Consider the following 19,726-nt stretch of genomic DNA (forward strand, 5'->3'; position numbering starts at 1 on the left):
CTCCTCTCCTCTCCTCTCCTCTCCTCTCCTCTCCTCTCCTCTCCTCAACTCCCTCTCCAGCTCCCCCTCCACCACTCCCTCAGCACACACGGGAAAGGTTATTTGGACAATTGGTGGTGATTAGCTCTTGATTTGGCTCACTGTGTTCGTTTGATCAAACCGTGGCATGGAAGCGAAAGCCAGTGCGAATGAGGGGCGCAGCTGCGGCTCGGCCATGACTGAAATTGGGTGAGGAGAACCAGAAGGAGAAGGAGGGGAAAGGAGGAAGCAGATGAGAAGGAGGTAGGGCTGAAGAGGAAGAAGAGGAGGAGCAAGGAGTTGGGGGTTTAGGGACCTCTCGGGTCCTTTGCTTTCTTGGCAGTTTGAATTATGGATTTGAGCTGCTGGCAGAGAAAATGTGAACTGCTTTGTCCCTGTTATTCCAGGTGTGGGCCCTCGTAAAGGAGAAAAAAAAAGAAATCCATCTCGTTCTTCCTTTCAACCTTTTATCCAACAACCTGCTTCCATCCTCTCTATGCTTCTCCTGGGTGGTGGATTGCAAACAAGAAAAATGTGGGTGCTGCCTTATAGCTGGCTGGTGAATCGGGTTATAAAGTCTGCTTTGCCCTGAAGTGTTTGGGGTGCTGGCTGCAATGATCTTTGGGTTGGAAGGGGTTGGTGCTGGGCTTAGGGTTGGCCCTGTGCCTCAACCTGGATGGTTAAGCCAAGGAATTTTTCTCACAGTAACGGCTGTTCTATCCATCCATCCGTCCTTCCATCCATCCACTCATACAGCTAGGCAAGTGGGAAGGCTTCTCACTCTCTGGGTGTTTAGCCAACAAATCCCCACTCCACTCCTTTGGCCTCTCCTCTACACCCATATATCAGGCTGACGGCTGCGGAGAACCCAACATCCAGCCAGCTGAATAAAACAGAGATTAAGCACCCACCCGAATCCATTTAATTACTCGTTCAACAGCTCTCGGCATGTAGCTCCAACCGCTGTGAGAACTTTGGCGTTCTTCGGTCTTTACTTTTCTCTCCCAGTGACCACAGAGAGGTTGAATAAGGTGGCTGGTCACAAAGAAATCTTGGCCTTGGTAACTAAACAATCACATAATCAGTCACTGAAACTGCATGTTTGTGTGTATGCAGCTTTAAGGGATAGTTTGGATTTTCTGAAGTGAAGGTGTATGGGGTATCATGCATCATCAGCATATCACAAACAGTAAATGTCAGTTGGCATGCCCTCAGTTTGGAGAAGCAGGCTGGAGTCCAACACTGAAACTAAGCAATGTGGATGGGGGTCAGCAAAACTTATTTTAGCCACCTAAAAAACAAAAAAAAAAAAAAATCAATATCAGTCACAGTGTATGCTGTATTGAGTATTTTCACTGCCTTATCTTTTCGTCAGACAGTACATTCCGATGAGAAAGCTGTTAAGGGCTCCAGATCTGTGCTTTCAAAGCCACCAGACTCCACTGACAAAAACAGCAATTCTAGTTTGCTGAACATGGAAGCGGCTGGTCTACCGCTGCTTCAATCAGTTTGTGTTATTTTGTGACTTTGGTGAATCTGAACTAACCCTTTAAAGCACCAAAGTCATCCAATAAAACAAACAAATTAACTGCTTGAAGCAGTGGCAGACCAGCAGCTCCCATGTTCAACAGTGTTACATGACTGTTTTTCTCAATGGAGTCTGGCTTTGAAGAGAGCAATACAAGAGCATCATTCTCTCGTCGGAAATCACTATCCGACATTAAAGTAAAGCTGTAAAAATATTCTAAATATAGCATACACTTAAACTGGTATTGATTTTTTTAGGTGGCTAAAATATGTTTTGTTGCAGATCCTTCCACAGCAGTAGTAGATTGCTTAACTTCCATGTTGGACTCCAGCCTGCTCTTCAGACATCTACTGTAAGTAATATAATGTAAATGGATAAGTACCCAATACAACCCCGCTTCAAAAAGTCTGAACCATCCCTTTAAGGCTCAGTTACCTGGGAGCCAGCTAAAGCAGGCTTCAACAACAATGACATGACATCACATGCCAACAGATTTGGTGTATTTGATTAGAATCTAGATATTCAGACTTCTGTTTTTCTGTATTTCAAGTAAGGACCATGAACTCTGGGAGGTTGAGAGGCCTTGATGAGGGTTACTAAAAATGTGACAGGATCTTGGCAGAGAAATATTAGAGTTCACAAGGACAGGGTTACAACCACAGTAGACGGCATTTAGTTTTTTGGCATCTCTCAGGCGGTGTGCAACAGCCTCCAATCAGCAGCTACGATATGGCCCGCTGTCAAGAATTCATCAGTTTGGCGGCAGCATGTTTGCTTTTGAGATAGTGTTGATCCAGGGTGGCAAGAGCTGCTTTTCAGTGTGTGTGACACAACAAACGCAGGCCCTCGACCCAATCAGGGAGAGCTGATGGGGCTCAGGGCCAGGAGAGGAGGCGCTGGGTGCTGGAGAGGGGCTGGGCATGTGGGAAAAAACCTGAGGGGGACCCAGGGTGCTGCAGACTGCAGAACAGTCGCATGACCTTTTCTTGAATGCTGCCACCCGCCTGCCACTGAAACACAGTCTGGCTAATTAAAGTTTCAGTGGCATTGGATTTTCACTGGCACAGCACACCTCGGGCAACCTTGGGGGTTCTCAGGCAGGCGATACACACACAGGGAAGGATGGGAGATATAAGAAGAGGGAGAGAGGAGCCGTGGAAACAGCTGAACAAAAGGACAGCCACTAGAGGACAGCACGGCAGATCCGAGCAATAACAGACTAAGTCAGTGGCTTTCCATGCCACATGGAAGAAAAGCTATATATTAGAATGCAAATCTACAGTCGCAAACATGCACACTGCCAGGGTATTTTACATAAGCTGTGAGATGGTTTGCCCTTCCAAATAGTTAGGCTCAAAATATTCAAGATCATATAGAATTAGAAATGAAATTGAAACTGTCCAACTCTGTACAACTGGGTTAATGCAAGAGCTAAGCGAGAGATATGCAATGTCAAAATGCTGAGTGCTTTTCCAAATCTTATCGGGGCCGCCTCTCAGGCTAATGGAATTTTGATGGGTCAGTATCAAGAATAAATGCATGACTTATGACACAGCTACCGGGAGCATTACCAAATATACTGGACAGCATGTTCCCGTCTCCAAAGGATCATTGAATAATTGGCCACGTTTGACCAGGACATTTCTGGAAATATGGCCAAGAAAAGGTTATGCAACCAGACAGACTCGCTCATGGCCTGTATTTCACAATCTACTGGTCTTGTCTCCATTAATGATCTTGACCCCCTTTTCACCATTTTAGAAGTGAAAGGGCCTAATGGAGCCGAACAAAGCTGCTTGTGTGTGTCCGTGTGTCTGTGTCTGCGTGCATGTGTGTGTGTGTGTGTGTGTGTGTGTGTGAGAGACAAAGACACTGAGAGAAAAGAAAGCCCCTGTGACTGTGTGTTACAGCTTGATGAGGTCTTGGTCTGTGATTCCTGAGGGAGGTGGTCCAATCTAAGCTTTATTAGGCCTTATTGAGCTGTGTGCAGGCAGGTGTGTGTGTGTGTGTTTTCTCTATCAAGAACATTTGGCAGAGCTTTATGAGTACCTTTGTGTGTGTCCCTAAAAAAGCACTCGCTTGGTAGCCGTTTAATGGGGTGTGCAAGGTATTGTACATGGATCTTTTTTTCATGCCTGAAATTTTCTTCTCAGAGGAGAACTTTTTAAGTTTGATCAGTTTGGCATTTAAGACCTTTCATATGTCATTTGTATCCACGCACCAATACCTGTCTACCAAGATGACAACTTCGGAGTCAAAGTTTGTGTCTCAAATCTACTTTAAAGGAACAGTTTACCCCTGAAATCAAACATACAGTTTTTTCCACTGACATATAGTGTTATTTGTCAGTCTTGATTGTATTGCTGTGAGTTGCAGAGTGTTGGAGATATTGGCCGTAGAGATGTCCGCCTTCTCTTGAATAAACAGAACAAGCCACAAGCTGAATGCCATCTACTTCCATTATATTCAAGAGAAGGCAGACATCTCTGTGGCTGATATCTCAAGCATTCGGCAACTCACACCAAAAGAGTCAAGATTGATAATGAGCACTACAGGGAAGAGGAAAAATATGTATTTTTGATTTGGGGGCAAACTGTCCCTTTGAATATCTTACAATACGTCTCTTGAACTCTCTTTGAAATCTATGATCTTTTCTTCTAAAAGGAGAAAAAGTAGAGTAGTTTGGTCGAGTTAAGCAGGTGACTGATTACTCAACTACAGACAGATAAGAATGAACCAGTTTGGGCTGGCGAGCTGACTTCAGCTGGTGGCCAGGTGGACCTGCTTTGATTGACATCTGACTTGGCTGTTAGCTTCATGGTTTGATGCCCATGAGCTACAGCTACTGTAAAACGCTGCAGACGCAAATTGGTTTTCCATCTTGCCTAAGTACAACATCCTCTACAAAAAATGTCTCTTGTGTCTCCAGTCCATCAGCTGTTTATTCAGGTAGTTACTGATATGTGATCCTGTCAGGGTAACCTCCCCATTTGACTTAGACTTTGGGCTGTGGGACAAGCACATAAAACTTTTCCCTCGATGTCTTTATACATCTTTATCATTTTAAACTTAAGATTTTGTTTCTATTAAAGGCTTTTTAAAGACGACAGTTGAAATTAGTGCCTCTATATATTCAGAATTGATTTGACGTCTCATCCATTATGATTATATTAGCTTTCCAGCAGAGGAAAAATGACCACATCATTTGAAAAAGAGTTTACATGGAATATGAGAAGATTAATGTAGAAACAAAGTTTCCACATCAAATAAATCAAGGTGGATGACGGTTATGCAGGCAGCAGTAACATAATGAGCTGGAGAAATATATATCTACTGCTAAATACATACAGCCAGGAGAAGCACATCATGGTTAATTACATCCTGAAGTGGCACTGACAAGTGTGACAGTGGAACCTCTGTATTTAACTGTACTCACGGTTGGCAGAGTTTGATGAGGTCCTGGTCGGTGGTCCCAGGTGGCAGGCCTCGGATATACAGGTTGGTCTTACTGAGCTGCTCCGCCCCTCCCTGGCTGCAGCTGTTGGTGCTAGGGCTGGGAGGAGCCATGGGATGAGGGGGTGGAGCATAGGGCTGCTGGGAAAAGAGAAGTGAAGAGAGGAAAGATTTAACACAAAGAGCTAAACAAAGATTTAACTTATATGACGTGGGATGATAAGTGAAAGAGTTGAACACGCTGAAAGGTGAGGTGTGAACAAAAATACAATATCTGAGACAACGGGAGAAAGTGTGAGAAGGAGTGGGAAAAATATATCTTTTGAAGAAACAGCAGGCACCACCAGTTCAGAGCATACATTTTAGGTGCGAGGCTGAGAGTAGATGAGAGTAGGGTCACTTAACTTGGACATACAATGTAGGATTTGAGCCCATTTTGGACCAAATTTTTGAGCCGGAAGACTCATTTTGGAGTCAGACTGGATTTCAGCCTTGTTGGGCATTTGCCGAAGGGTAGCAAGGACTGATCATAGCCTAGTCAACTGCTTCCGTCCAAACCATCAGATGTTCAGATGAACTTCTGACATCAGAAATTTTGGTCAGTCATCGTCAGACTCTCGTGTTTGAGATCCTCGATTGTACAGTGTAGCCGATACCCAGCTGGTTTGCTGATGCTGCTAACTTTTGTGTGAGTGTGTGAGAGCGACAGAACTCGAATGAACTCCTTTTGCAGAAATGGACTTTTAAGGTCTTTTTGGTATGTCCATCTCTACATTATTGTGAACCTGCCTCTGCTAGCAAACAAATTTCTGGCTGGAGCTTTCAAACAAATCTTTACTGTCAATAGCCAGAACGGTTCGCAGGGACAGACGGGCTGTTTTATCGTCTATTTTACACGTACAGTGTGAGCACTCAGACGATTCACTCATACAGTGAGAGCTGGAATTAAAACCAACATTTCTAGAACAGGCTTAAATGGCACAGTGTATGCCGAGCTTTAGAGGTAAGAACATTCAACACAAGTAGATATTAGAAGTATACTACGCAGGATTTTCCTAAAAAAAATATGTGTGGATATATCTATATCTATATACATAAGTAATTCATCCTAGTTATGACTTATGACCCACCATAAGTGTGTGGCAGTGTATTTTATATAGAGTCTCTGCTGTCTTCCGTCCACAGTTGAGGTTCTGGACTTTATGAAAAGGTAGCGACCACGTGCCAGACTATAAGCAGCACGCATCCAAGAGGAAGCTACAAAAATTACAGATACAGTGCCGAAAAAGCACAAGTATAGCAAGACCAAATGCCAAGCAGAAAAAGCTGGGGTTGGCTTTAACTTTTGCTGGCTAACTGTTTACAAACAGTAGCTGGCAATTCCTGAATGGTATACCTTTAATAAGTTAAAGAACATCTAGCCTCTCAGTCATCTCAGCCTCGAATTATTAGAATACATTTCAGGGAAAATATTTCTTATGTGGAGAAATAAAAAGGTCTGCACCCTGACAAAAAAGTAAAGAAAAAAGCTCTTGAGATGAGATGCCTCATTCTGTATCTGCATATTCACTTTCACCTCACTTTTTGTACAGTATAAAATAATAAATTGCATCTGAATTCCTCTGTCAGTGTCTTTTTTCTAAACATGAGACTGGAGTCAAGAGTGCAAATATTTCTGCATTTTTCATTTTAAGTCAACATTTCACCAAGGAGACTCTCTGAAATTAGGGTTCATAAGGCTTCCAGCAGCTTACAACAGTTTTAAATGATGGCAACTTCCTGCTTACTATTCATACCCTCAAAACCAATTCCATTACACTGTAAAACAATTTACACCTCAGAGGGTGTGATATCTTGACGCAGTAATCCTCTCCAGCCTATTTCATAAACATTTCAATATGAACGTCTTTTTTCAGTATAATCTCTATCTTCTAAAATGTATTCAAAGTGAATTAGATATGTGATTCCCTCCCTTTCTTTTTCTCCCCCACTCTCTCTACTCCTCTGCTCTCCTCATGTGCCTGTTGTGCTGTTAGTGTAGATTTATGGTGTAGGAGTCAGGGCCCCCTGCTCACAGCCCATTTATATCTCTATTGCAGGGACACTGCACATAGTGACAGGAAGAGAGAAGCAGGGCCCTGTGGGCATGAGCGGAAAGAGAGGGAGACTAGAAGAGAGGGAGTGAGGAGGGAAGAGACGATGCACACTGCAATAAAGTAAGTGAGTGATGGATGAAACAGAAAGAAGAAAAAAAATGGTCAGGGAGAGATGGGGACATGACTAAATACCACCACCAGCTCCAGTTAACCATCTTAACCCCTCATCCTCCCCAGAGAGAACCTAAAGACCCCATACCATGCTGGAGAAACACACACAGTTAAACACACACACACACACACACACACACACACACACACACACACACCATTAGCCCTCCAATCCGCCCCACACGTTAGCAGCGGCTGCCGAAGCATGGCTGATTTGATGCGCTATTTTAAGCGTGTGTGCCATGCCAGCGTGTTGCCTCAACTCCTCAGACAAAGAGCCGGGGTCCCTGGAGCGTGAAGAGGGAGCCACGTCCATCAATGGACGGCCAATTACCACGCTGAGCTAAGTGGAACTGATGGGCAGCCACTCGCTGTGCCGGACGCACACATACTGTACACACGAGCACACACATGCCACGTGATGACACAGAAACACCTTTTTCACACGCAAGTAATGTACGGCGCAGCATCACCAGAGCTGTTTTAAGTCCTTTGAGGCAACTTCAGCTGAACTTTCAAATAACTCCAGACAAATCTCAAGTGCCAGACTGCAGGGCATGTCCACGGCACGTCACAAGTCTTCATGAGAAAAGTCAAAGCAACAATGAAAGTATCTCAGGTTTCTGAATGTTAAACATGAAAACTCCTTAATGTGTGAATATTTTGCTTTCTAAGCTGTTCATAGTATTTTTTACAGAGCTGAGACTATTCAGCTCCTTTCTAGGCACAGGCGTAGTAATTAAAAATACATGCTGTGTGTCTATATAAGGCCTCTTGTTAGAGTATTCATTTTTATTGTTCTGGATTTAAGTTAAAGGAGTTCAAGGTGCAGAGGAGTACCTCCTCATGATCTGCTAGCTGTCCATTGCAGCTGAAAAGAAATCCAGTGTTCATGCACAGCTCTGTAAATGGGGAACAAACACAGGGGCTTGACCTAGGGCCGCATACTTAATTATCTTTTTTTTTAAGTTACCATTAAATGCAAAAATTATCCTTTGCAATGTTGCCACTGAAATTGCGACTCATATTGCAATCCCAATATCTGTCAAAATAAAAACTCGGACCAAACTATACAACACTATTCCAGCCAATCAGCAGTGGGGGGGCTTTTGGGCTTCTGAAATGCCATGGATGTACAAAGAGAAAGGCAGTGGGAGCGAGAGGGATGGTAAATCTGGCACATGACAGGAGGGGTGTTATTTGTCTGGGTGTTGAGTTCAAATATCCACAATCTTTCTGCAGAATCGCTGACTCGGCTTTTAAGTGCCGCCCTGTGGCTGCAGGGTTAAAGACCCAGACACACCAACATCAAAGAACTAGTGGTGATGAAGACTGGCTGTTACGTCCCCTCACATCGCCTCTTTCTTGGCCAAAAAGTTGCACTTGAACACATCACAAAGACTATGGTCAACAGCCAACTAGCATGTACATTTTGTGTGCGAGAGGACAACATCATTGGTTCAAATCCGGTCAGTGTTTGCTGCGTCTCTCCCTCATTTCCTGTCCCAACCCCACTTTTTCTTTCTGATACAGAAAAGTTAAACACAAGAGTAAAATAGTTTTGTTGTCAAATCTTGTCACACATAAGTTAAAGCAAGCAGCAGTTAAGTTCAAGTCCAAAGTTGCCATTTTTGTGACTTGAGTCTAGTCTCAATGTCAGGTCTATTACTGTGATTGAAAAACACAGACACATGCACAGACTCCACTCCTCCCTCTCCTCCAGCGGACTGCGCTACACTGTGCGTTCACACCAAACGCGATGGACGCGATGTCATCGCCCGTAACGCGAGTATCGCGTCGCTTGATCACAAATGTCCCCTTTTTGATCGTTCCTTCATCGCTTCAATCGCAATGACGCAACCCTCCCCCCGCAATTTTCTTCACCTCCCGCTATTTTCTCGTCAACCATGGCTGAGTTAACTACCATAGCTGCTGTTTATCTGTTGTGGACATCTGATTTGGATCAGAGACCCAAACGCCGCTGTGTCTGGGTTCACAATATCCTCCAGAAACGCACACAGCTGGGTGAATATCATCACCTCCTGCAAGAGCTGCGTCTGGATGACGGTCGTTTCCAGCGGTACTTCAGGCTGACGCTGGCCCAGTTTGAGGACCTGTTGGCCCGTATCGGTGCGAGGATCTCCCGCCTGGACACCAACTACAGGCGCTCCATCCCAGCTGCGGAGCACCTGTCCATCTGTCTCCGGTTAGTTGCTTAGAATTTCTTTATGAAAATGAACACTGATTGGTTGTTGCGGCACAGCGTCACGCGATGTCGCTTGAAAAGTTCAAATTTTTCAACTTCAAGCGACACACGCGATGAGGCAATGGACACGTCATCGCTTCATAGTGTCGCACTTATCGCCTGAAACGCGTCGCCCAAAGCGACATCGCGTGTCATCGCGTCATTTACATTGATTTTGAATGAAAACTTGTGTTTAGTGTTTGGTGTGAACGCACAGTCACACTGTTTTGGTGGCCTTGGTTGCTCAGGCTAGAACATTAAAAAAAAAAAAAAAAGCTGAACTAGTCTCCAGTCACTCACATTTTCGTGTAGTGGCAGTCGTATAGAGGAATCTTAATCTCCTGAGTGCTCCATGGGAGTTATTTTCTCCCACTCAAAGTCACAGGAATGTGCACAGCTGCAGTTCAAGCCTCGACTTTGAGGCTTTCACCTTAACCCCCCCCCACTTTGTGTTATTTCCCCCCAAAGTCCACTGTAGCTTCAATTACACACACAGTACTTAACATAGTGTGTGACACGTACAAATTCAGCAGCACAAACTGGAGACGCTACAGAGTCGCTGTCAGTGCTGAAGGTTAATTGAAAGCCTCTCTCTCTCTTTCTCGCCGTCTTTCTTTGTTTTAGCCCTTCAGTAATACACACAGCCTCCTCCTCTTCCTCCTACTCCTCCTCCTCCCTCCCAGGGCTCCAGGCTTGGCTTGCATCCTGGGCTTTGGAATTCATGTGTCCCGCCCTATCGATTTGCTTTCATTTTTTAAGGTCAGAAGCTGAAATCTTACACAATGAGGCATGGAGGGTCAAAACCAGCCCATTACTTACAGTGTTGGGCGAGAAGACAGAGAGTTAGGTTATCCAAGGGGAGGGAGAAAAGGGCCGGAAGTGTCCCCCCCTGGGATTAAGAAGGGAACCGGTGCCGATGATCTCAGAGGAATGGTGACTGTTGGTTGGATGGTGGGACGGGGTGAACGGGTTTAATGTCGGACTTATGGATTTAATGGTGTGTTTTTGTTTTTATCTCATTAACTGCAACATGTATAAACGGAGTTTTGCTCTCGTACACTTGAGGAATGCAAAAGTCGTCCAACTTTTGGACAAGAGCTGCCAAAAGAACAGGCTCTTCAAACGCTAGTGTGGCTGCACGTGTAATGTATGTATGCACATGCGTTGGGGTCAGTTTGTGAACTTGCACAAGCGTGGGAGTGAAATCAGTGAGCACACACTGGCTGAAACTTCAACCCACAAGCACACACATGCTTTCCCACCGAAAACTGTTTGCTTCTCTTTTGTTTTAAATCGAATTCTCTCTTGGCTTCCTCTGGTCGCCCCACTGGAGGTTAATAGCCGAGCTTGTTTCTCTTTCCGGACGGTTCCGTGACTGCTGTTTACCCTCAGCCTGTCAGCCTGTAAGATCTGGCTTCTCAAACATATAATAAATACAGACCTTATGTGTCAGAATGATGAGGATTGAATACGGCACTTGACAAAAGGGTATTTCAGCAAGAGAGGGGAGGGAATGAAAGATAGGGAAAGGGAGGGAGAGACAAAGAGTGAGAAAAAAAAGCGAGATGGAAAGAGTTAAAGTGAGGAAAAAAAAAAAAAAAAGAGCGTGTGGGAGAATCACTGGTTATGACACTTCAAAAACCTCCAGGTGGTAAATGAGAAAAACCTCCATTCTCCCTCCTCCCTACCCAGCTGTGACATGCTGCTACAGAGGCTTACTGGGGATTTCAATTTGCCGCACTGTATTTTAGACGGGCAGAATGGTTTACACAGGCCCAATTTACCGAGCCAGCCGTGCAGGGGGGGTTCACAGCCTCCGTGACATGCCGGGGAATGTTTATGAGTGTATTAAGTGAGGATGATAAATCTAACGTACGCTACATAGGCCGAGGGCACACAGCGCTGCACTGTGTATATTCACACACCCACACAAAGACGACCACATTTTTTATACAGATCATAGCTAGCCCTCGCGGTCACTGAAAGACCTCAACCTACTGTGTGTATTATTATTTACATGTTCATGTACTGTATATACAGCATCTTCACACTGTATGAAGTCTTGATGCATTATGTGTAAATACTTTTGTAACCTTACTTATAATGGCCATGGTAGCTGTCCTATTAAAACCATGTATCTCCAAAATATTTAACTTTTCAACAGCCATATTTTTAGCTTTGTTCCAATGCATTTTGAATTTGATTTTTTTCTTACATAATCCAGTGTTTTTTAATGGATTATTTAGCTTTAGAAGTAGGACAGGATTTTAAACCCATTATTAAGGAATACTCACCACTTCAGTTTATCTTAAAACTAAAATTACCACCTTGCAGTTGCATGCCTCCGCCAACCAGCCAGGTCTGTCCAGACTCATACGTAGCCATGACAGTTGGCAATGCTTCAAAAATGGATGTTGCGGCAAAGAAGCTACGAATTCAACCCACAACACAGAAGATCTATACAATCAGCACATTTTCGAAATGGACACCCAAGATTAGCATCGCTAATTCAATATCTGACCAAATGTTTCTTCTTCTATTGCTGAGTAATGGCATTGAACAATGGCCAGAAAGATATTCTTTTTTGTTATGATGTCACAGTCAATTTGACCTTTGACCTTTTGGATAAAATGTCCTTACTTCATTTTAACCTATTTGACATTTGTGGGAAATTTGTTATGATTTGCATATGAATTCTTGCGTTATAGCCAAGTTATAGTTTTATGGGTCACAATGACCTTTGACCTTCGACCACCAAAATCAAATCAATTTATCCCTGAGTCAAAGTGGACGTTCGTGCCAAATTTGAAGAATTTCTCTCCAGGTGTTCACGAGAATGGGACAGGTGGACGGACGGACGGTTAACCTGAAAACTTCGGATCGGACTCATTGGATGTGTTTATGACACTGCATCTCTGCAGAGAGAGCTTGAAAAGTTGGTTTTCCCTTTTTCCCAAGTAAATTACATCTTTAGATAAGGTGGTTCCTCACTTGTATAAAAAATGTGAAAACATACAATGTGAGTGCACAATGTTTGCCAAACACAGAGGAGGGCAGCCGTGGCACTAATTGGAATGAAAGCAGGGCTGTGGCTTCCCTGCCTCCCTGCACTCTGCAGGGCAGGGCTGCGACTAGAGGAGAGGCGGCTGTGCACCACTGTGGTAATTGGCCCTGATTTATAGGAGGTCAGCGCAGCCAGCGAGAGCTAGCTCAACACTGGCAATAGGCCAGACAAGGCCACGCTGTCGATATCAGTAAACCAACCCAACCCAGCCCAAACCCCCACGGCCAGGACGCCACTGCTTGAGATCAGCTGTCACCATGCGGGACGGTGCATGTATGTGTGAGAGCACAGTTGTGTGTGTGCATGCTTTTTTTCTTGTTGCGTGTGTTCCTGTGTTTGTGAGTCACTCGAGTCAGACACACACACAAGAAAACCTGCCACAAAAAATGACAAGCAGTCTCCTTAAATTGAAGAAAAAAGCCTCTCAGCTCATCCTCCATTAATTCATGCTGGCAAAGTCTCTGCAAAGACTCTTAAAGACAAGCATAGTCCCAGAGGCATCCCTTCCAAACTGCCAGAACTAACAGCTAGCTCTGCGGTCGGCCGCATTCACATCAGCCTCTAAGCACGGGAGGAACACAAATCCCCCATCCATCCTGGATAGCTGCATCCAAACCTTTAGCCCTTAAACATGTATGCCGAGAGAAGAGGGAGGGACGCTGAGAGACAGAGGGAAGAAAGCTATTGCTTTTTCTCCTTTTGCCTCCTATTTTCATGCCTCGCACTGTCTCTCTTTGTCTGTGCCTGTTGAGGTAAACCCATAGCCAGAGGAGTGAATAGCAAAACATCCCCAAGTCACATGGGAATGCAACGCTGATGATTCTACGGGAAGACTGAGAGCTCTCTGTAAGCGGGGGCATGGAGACAGAACAGGAGAGAAGGGGGATAAAAGAAAGAAAAAGGGAGAAGAGATGCAGTTACAGGTATGAAAGAGTTGAAGCCAAAGCCTGAGAGAACAGCCAAACCAAGAAGGAGGAAAAAAGGAAATTTAAAACAAAACAGCAAATGAGCAAAAGACAGATTAAAGTACAGGAGTCATTGTGACTGTCTGATTCTCTCTGGGCTTCCACTTGCCTGCAGGCCTTCTTCCTCAGTAAAAACAAAAAAGCCCTGGGATCTGGGACAGCGGTAAGCCAACACTGCTGTGGACAATGACGCAGGGGGGCTAATTTTAAACATGCTGATTGGTCCATCTCCAGTATCTCTCAAAGCAGAGGATGGGATGCTTTCTCTCTTCCTGTTTCTCTCTCGTGCCTCTCTCATTGCTCACTGCCTCATTCACCAACTTCCTTTTCTTACCCCCCCCCCCCCCCCCAAAGGCTCACTTTCCCTCTTACGCTCTCTTTGGGGCAGATAAGAGCAGAACGCTGTCTTCCGTGTCAGGACCCATGTGTCTGGATACAGAGCCCCAGAGTTAAAATAGAGGCCATATCTTTCCCGGGGGGGGAGAGATAGGATGCATACATATTATCTGACAGAGAGGACAAGAGCTATGGAGGTAAACAAGGCGCGCTTTATGTAGCGTCACTGTTCAAAACCACAGACTCATCTGTTTTAGCTGCGAGGGGGTGACATAATGGGAGAATAGTATTGGTTCTGAAATGCATCATTTTCCTGTAAGAAATCAATTGGAAGTCGTGTATTTATGTTAGAAAATCACTTAATGTGATTGTAAAAAAAACTATTACTACCTATTGTAAATGTGGCATCCAAAGATAGCACGAGGATGGAAGTGGAATTACAGTGCTTTTTAGTCGTTTCATTTATTTACACTTCTTTGTAAGAATTTAATTGGTACTCTCATCCGGAGCAGTACTGTGGGATCAATAATTAGTCACGAATCACCACAGTTTAGAAGACTAAAAATAAATATGTGCAAGGAACAACAATGCAAGCGTATGACCTAGAAAAGAGCTTTTTTATTTGGCAATGCTTTTATCAGGGGAGAAGCATTATCAGGAGAAGGTGGAGGGTAAAGTGAGGAAGGTATCATACCATAATGCTGCCATGCATTATGGTATTATTATAAATTGATATAAAGAGCTTTTAAACAAGCTGAAGGACTGGTGAAGTGTTTTCTATCCTTTCAGTTCCAAAAAGGGGCCAGAAAAGTATTTCCTACAGGGTTCGTACAGTTATACGAAATCCAGCAGTAACAAACTGCCTCTTTTATTCAAACATTTCCAACATGTTACATGGAGCTAGTAACTCTCAGTGAGGTCCTCCGTCACCTCAGAATCTTGTTTAGTTTCTGCAAAGTGAGCAGGACCTGGGACAAACACACATTTCCTGCTAGAAGATACAACGCACATCGCAAATACAGTACAGGTTAGTCACCAGGCCCAAACAAAAATCTGCACATGCACACCGAAACTTCAATGTTTATAACACCCCTCAGCCAACCATAAACTTGGTTCTCTGCGGACATGAAAGGTCAACCGGTGTTTAGGCGACATAACCGGGGCTGAAGTGTGTTTGCGGAGAGCGATTATGATGGTTTGGCTGCGACTGAGGTGACCGCTGCAGAGGGATCGGTAAAAAAAAAAAAAAAAAAAAAAGAGTGCAGAGAGCGAGCCGTGGGCAGAGCCAAAGTGAAACTCGATGGACATAAATATTTGGGCTGATTTGTCATCATTATGGCCAGCTGGGTCTGTTTGGAAGCTACGCCAGTGTGGGAGCGGAGACTGCAGGATGGATGGAGCAAGAAAGTGGGAGGACAGAGACACTCTTTTAAAGAACAAGCAGTAAGCGAGAGATGGACAGAGGATGATAGAGGGTGTGGGGAAAAAAGAGAAGGAGAATGTTCTAAACTTTGGTCTCTGAGTGAACCTCAGCTGGCACCCACAGTCTTGAACCGATCCACTGATATATTGTGGCTGTGATCCATGGACAAATAATGGTTACAGATTGGTCCCCAGGTCACTAATTTACCCAAACCCTCAATTATAAGCTGACAGATGTGGCACATGAATTTTTTTTTTAATTAACTCATTAATCATGTAGTCTATAACATTTCTGCGAGGAGTGAAAAATTCACAAGGTGACGTTTTCTAATCAACAGTCAAAAACTGGAAGGTAATAATTTACGATGGTACAAAACAGGAAAACAGAAACAAATCCTCACAATTAATTTTCTTTAAATCAGCTCATCAATTTATCATTTCAGAAAAAAAAACAGTCAGAACTTGCTGGGGCAGCCATAAAGAATTTATTTTATTAGTTTTTCTGAAGAAAAATGACAACCACCATATGATATCTGTGAATATATCAGTTAGTTGCAGTTAATTTTGCTTTCAACAGCCTGACCAGCATTAACTGGTAACTAAGCAGTTAGTTTTGAAGGGGAAAAAAAGCAAAATGACATGAAATACAAGAAGCTTTTCTTTCAGTCTTGTGCTCCATCGATTCAGTGAGTTTTCAGCATTGCATTTCAAGGTACTATCCATTTAAAAGGTGGTGAAATTTTATTGTTTTGTGGTGTAAATGTCTTGCTTTTACCCCATTTTCTGTTGGCTTTGCTGACAGATAGACAGCCCGCTAGCTGTGGTAACGTGAAAACATAACGCCCACTACTCGCCCTCTGGTCTTCACTGGTTAGCTACCCTTGGCTGCTCTGCACTGTGCACCACCAGTGGGTCAGATGGAAGCTAGCTAACAACACCGCTCATTCGGCGGTTACCACTGAGAAAGCTGTCCCAGTTGCTGGCCATCCTCCGGCACCGGTGAGTAAGCAGCTTCAATTTGAGCCTCAAAACTACTTTAGCATTGTTAACTATGCTAACACCACTAGCCTTACTGAGACTGCTAACGGTGCTGACGGAGCTTACAGTGATAACATGATTAACAATGGTAAATGAGGTGACCTAGAGGGAGACGGGAGGGTGGGCACAATGTTTCCACAGCAATGCTGTTGGGTTGGGACAGCTGTACTAGTGGTAATTGCTGAATGAGCATTGCCACTAGCTAGCTCCCACCAGACCTGGTTGGTGCCCCAGTGCAGCAAACTGAAAAGCAGCAAAAGTAACCTACAGACCAATGTGCGTGACTGGTCAAAAATATTATTGGTGGTTATCCAATGAACAGTTAACCGTTGACATTTATGGAGTAAATGTATTCTGATCCGTTATTCAACAGAGCCTTGTTCTGTTATTTTAATCCATTTCATGTTTTTGAACATTATGCTGCCTGGAAAGCCCTCCCTCACCAGCGCTCTGCACCCACAGGACCCTCAGTGTAGAGCTTCATCTCTCTGTAAAACAACACCAGATATTAGAAAGAGAGCAGCAGCCGCAGTGAGTGAAGACCCCCCCTCCTCTCGCTCTCCACCTCTAATTGGGCACATTCTTCAGGAGTCAGTTATGTTTTTCACAGGAAGTGTAAGCACAAACAGAGGACTGTGGTAGATGTGGAGAGAGCGAGGCTAGCTCTTTTTCAGCGTGACCTGTCTCTCACTGAGACAAATGTCTACCAATCCAGTCACGCACACGAGCTGGCATCCTGCCCTGAAATGTTCTCATAGGCTGCTTGAAGGAGTTAGAAAGTGGGAGAGAGACTGAATAACAAACACACAACTGTGAGTCTCTCCCTTGAATATACATCTTAAGTCTTGTCTCGAATATACCATATGCTATATGTTAGCTCTCGCTCCACTGGCCTTTGTGTGGCAGTCCAAGAAGATCAGCTTGTTGGATGACTGCCGTTCCTAAATGACTGACTAGATAGCTGACCCGCTGACCAGTTGATGAGAGTTATTGCTGAAGTGTGGAGAATGCCAAGGGGAAAGACAGCGAGACAGGGGACAGATTGATAGAGAAGAAGCTTGAGCCATCCCAGAGTGCCATTTGTTACGCTGTTCTCCAGACAAACAAATTTACGTCTCCTCTTCCAGAAGGTCAACTGTGCTCAAATTCATAAATAAGGCTGTAATTGGTGGAGGAGCGGCATAGAGGCTCAAAGGTCCCCAGCAGCCTAGTGCTTGAGTTACTGCCTGACACCGACTTCAGTGTGTGTTTGACTGCGTGCCCACAGCCGTATGTCAAAAGTACTACGTAATGTTTGCATAACTGAGCGATGTTGTCATTGCTTTTACAAAAAGCAGACAGCAGGTATTTCTCAGTAAATGCAAGAATTCACTAAAACGAACAGCAGGCGTGACACAGTGTGTGTATGTCTATACATGCTGTGCTTTGTGTATGGAAAGAAAAGGTTGAACACTGACAGAGTTTAGAGATTTGTTGGTGGCTGTGCTGTATTTTGTTTATTCTGCGTTAACAAGTTAGGATGTGAGAAACTGCAGTTTGTTTCCATGTACTCTAAACCTAAACTTGAATTTGAGACAAAATGTGTTGGTCATTGACCCTTGTAAGACATCAACAGTATGTAACATCTATACTATACTTAAGCCACAAGCTGCAACAACAAATTCAAAGTACAGGCAAATCCTAAACACCTACCACAATTACCACATTAGAACATTCTTTAAATGAGACAAACAATGGATATTGAAATCCAAAGAATACAACTGAAAACTGGTATGACAAAAGAAATAGAAAAAAATGCATGGGCAGTAGAAAATAAGAAGTTGTCAACAAGAGAAGTTCAAACAGGGGATAGGGAAGGCAGACAAGATCTTTACCGGTCCAAGACATATCCAAACTGGACATATCTTCATAACTTTGAAGAGAAAACAAATCACACAGGAAAGCGCCAACATTTCAGACATCATCTAATGAAGACAAGGACAACAGAAACTATGGTCCTTCATCAGTTTCTGAGGTAGTAATTGTCTGTGTGGTGTTTGAGATTTGGCTCTGCTTTGATTGGCTGGCACAGTCTGTGGCTTCAAAATTAAGCTGCTGCTTTACATTGTGAATTCAGTGCCAAACAAAGATCCATCACACACGTCTGTAATAAAGTCAGTGCTGATAGTGTGTAGGAATTCAACCTATTCTTCCACATAATTTAATTATACTAGGCACCTGCCATTGCCTTGCATATTATAATCATTGTTCTGCACCTCTGTGGTGTGAACATACTGTATGTTAATGTCTGCGATGCCTGCGGAGAAAATCAGCTCCTGTACACTTTTCTCTTACACTGCCTATAAATATACGTGTATGAGAACACACAAACAGTGCAAAAAAAGATAGTCTTAAAGGAGCTCTATACCATATTCAGAGTGTATCTGCGATTCAGAGGTTGTCTGCACATGGCTCTTAATATGGAGGTGGCTGAGCTGGTGGCTAGCAGTTAACGGTGCTAGCAGCAAGAACAGTTCTAATGTCAGCAACAGTGCTGACAGAGCTAACGGCGTTAACCGTGGGGGAATCAGAGGGTGGGCGCTACACTTACGTGATTACCCCATCCTGATATCAGCAGTATCCACCATATGAGTGCAGTGCTTATCACGAGCATATTAGCTAGCCTGTGGGATAACACACAGAACTCACATGCACTAACATGCACGCAGGTCAGCACTGCAATATGAACAAAGAGAGATGCTCGGATTGCAACAAACACAGAGGTGGCGTGACTTCACACTGTATTCTGCACCAGATGCCATTCTCCATTAAATCTTTACATTAGAAGGCAGCCAATATTGGCCGATTTATGGGCACCAATAGGATGTTAAACAAGCTGTTGTTATCTGTGTTACTTTGAGCGGATAGTGGTCCAAGGCTGCGCAACCTCAACCAGTCATGCAGGGACATGCATCACCAACCGGAGCTGAAGAGGGTAGGGTTATGTTAAATGGAGCAAAAAAGAGCTTGATCGGTGGGTACAGCTCCAGAGAAAGCAGGTCCCTTCTGCTGCATGACCATGGTACTGTGTCTGAGTGCATTGTTCTTCTTTTTCACATGTATTTAGGTGAAGTTTTTAGCTGGATCCTGACAGTGGGACCAGCACTGTGGGGCTAGAGTGAAAGTCTCTAAGTCTTGAACTGAGTAAATGCTATCAAAATAGAAGTTCTCTAGTGTTTTGGCCTAGTTTTGTTTTTTATGGTTTATGAATCATGGGAATTACCAAATACTCAAAAGTAATTGAAATACATATTTCAATTAAAAGTAGAAAAAATATTGACCATCTCTGATCACCGTTTTCCACCATTCATCAACCTCAACTTCACACAGCAAATAGTGGTGTGCTCCTAT

At 43.9% G+C, this 19,726-nt stretch overlaps 1 protein-coding gene across 3 annotated transcripts in view; it reads right to left on the reverse strand.

Annotated features, from left to right (window-relative positions):
- rbms3 (RNA binding motif, single stranded interacting protein) overlaps nt 1–19,726 on the reverse strand; it is a 382,296-nt gene that overhangs the window by 210,861 nt on the left and 151,709 nt on the right. For 2 of the 3 annotated variants that reach the window (XM_049601753.1, XM_049601754.1), the window contains one exon: nt 4,983–5,140. In XM_049601753.1, coding sequence (XP_049457710.1) covers nt 4,983–5,140 — 158 coding nt within the window. The remainder of the gene's footprint in view (nt 1–4,982; nt 5,141–19,726) is intronic. The other variant, XM_049601755.1, reaches the window with a different exon arrangement.

Source organism: Epinephelus fuscoguttatus, linkage group LG17, assembly GCF_011397635.1.
Source record: "Epinephelus fuscoguttatus linkage group LG17, E.fuscoguttatus.final_Chr_v1".
In the NCBI taxonomy this organism is placed as follows: domain Eukaryota; kingdom Metazoa; phylum Chordata; class Actinopteri; order Perciformes; family Serranidae; genus Epinephelus; species Epinephelus fuscoguttatus.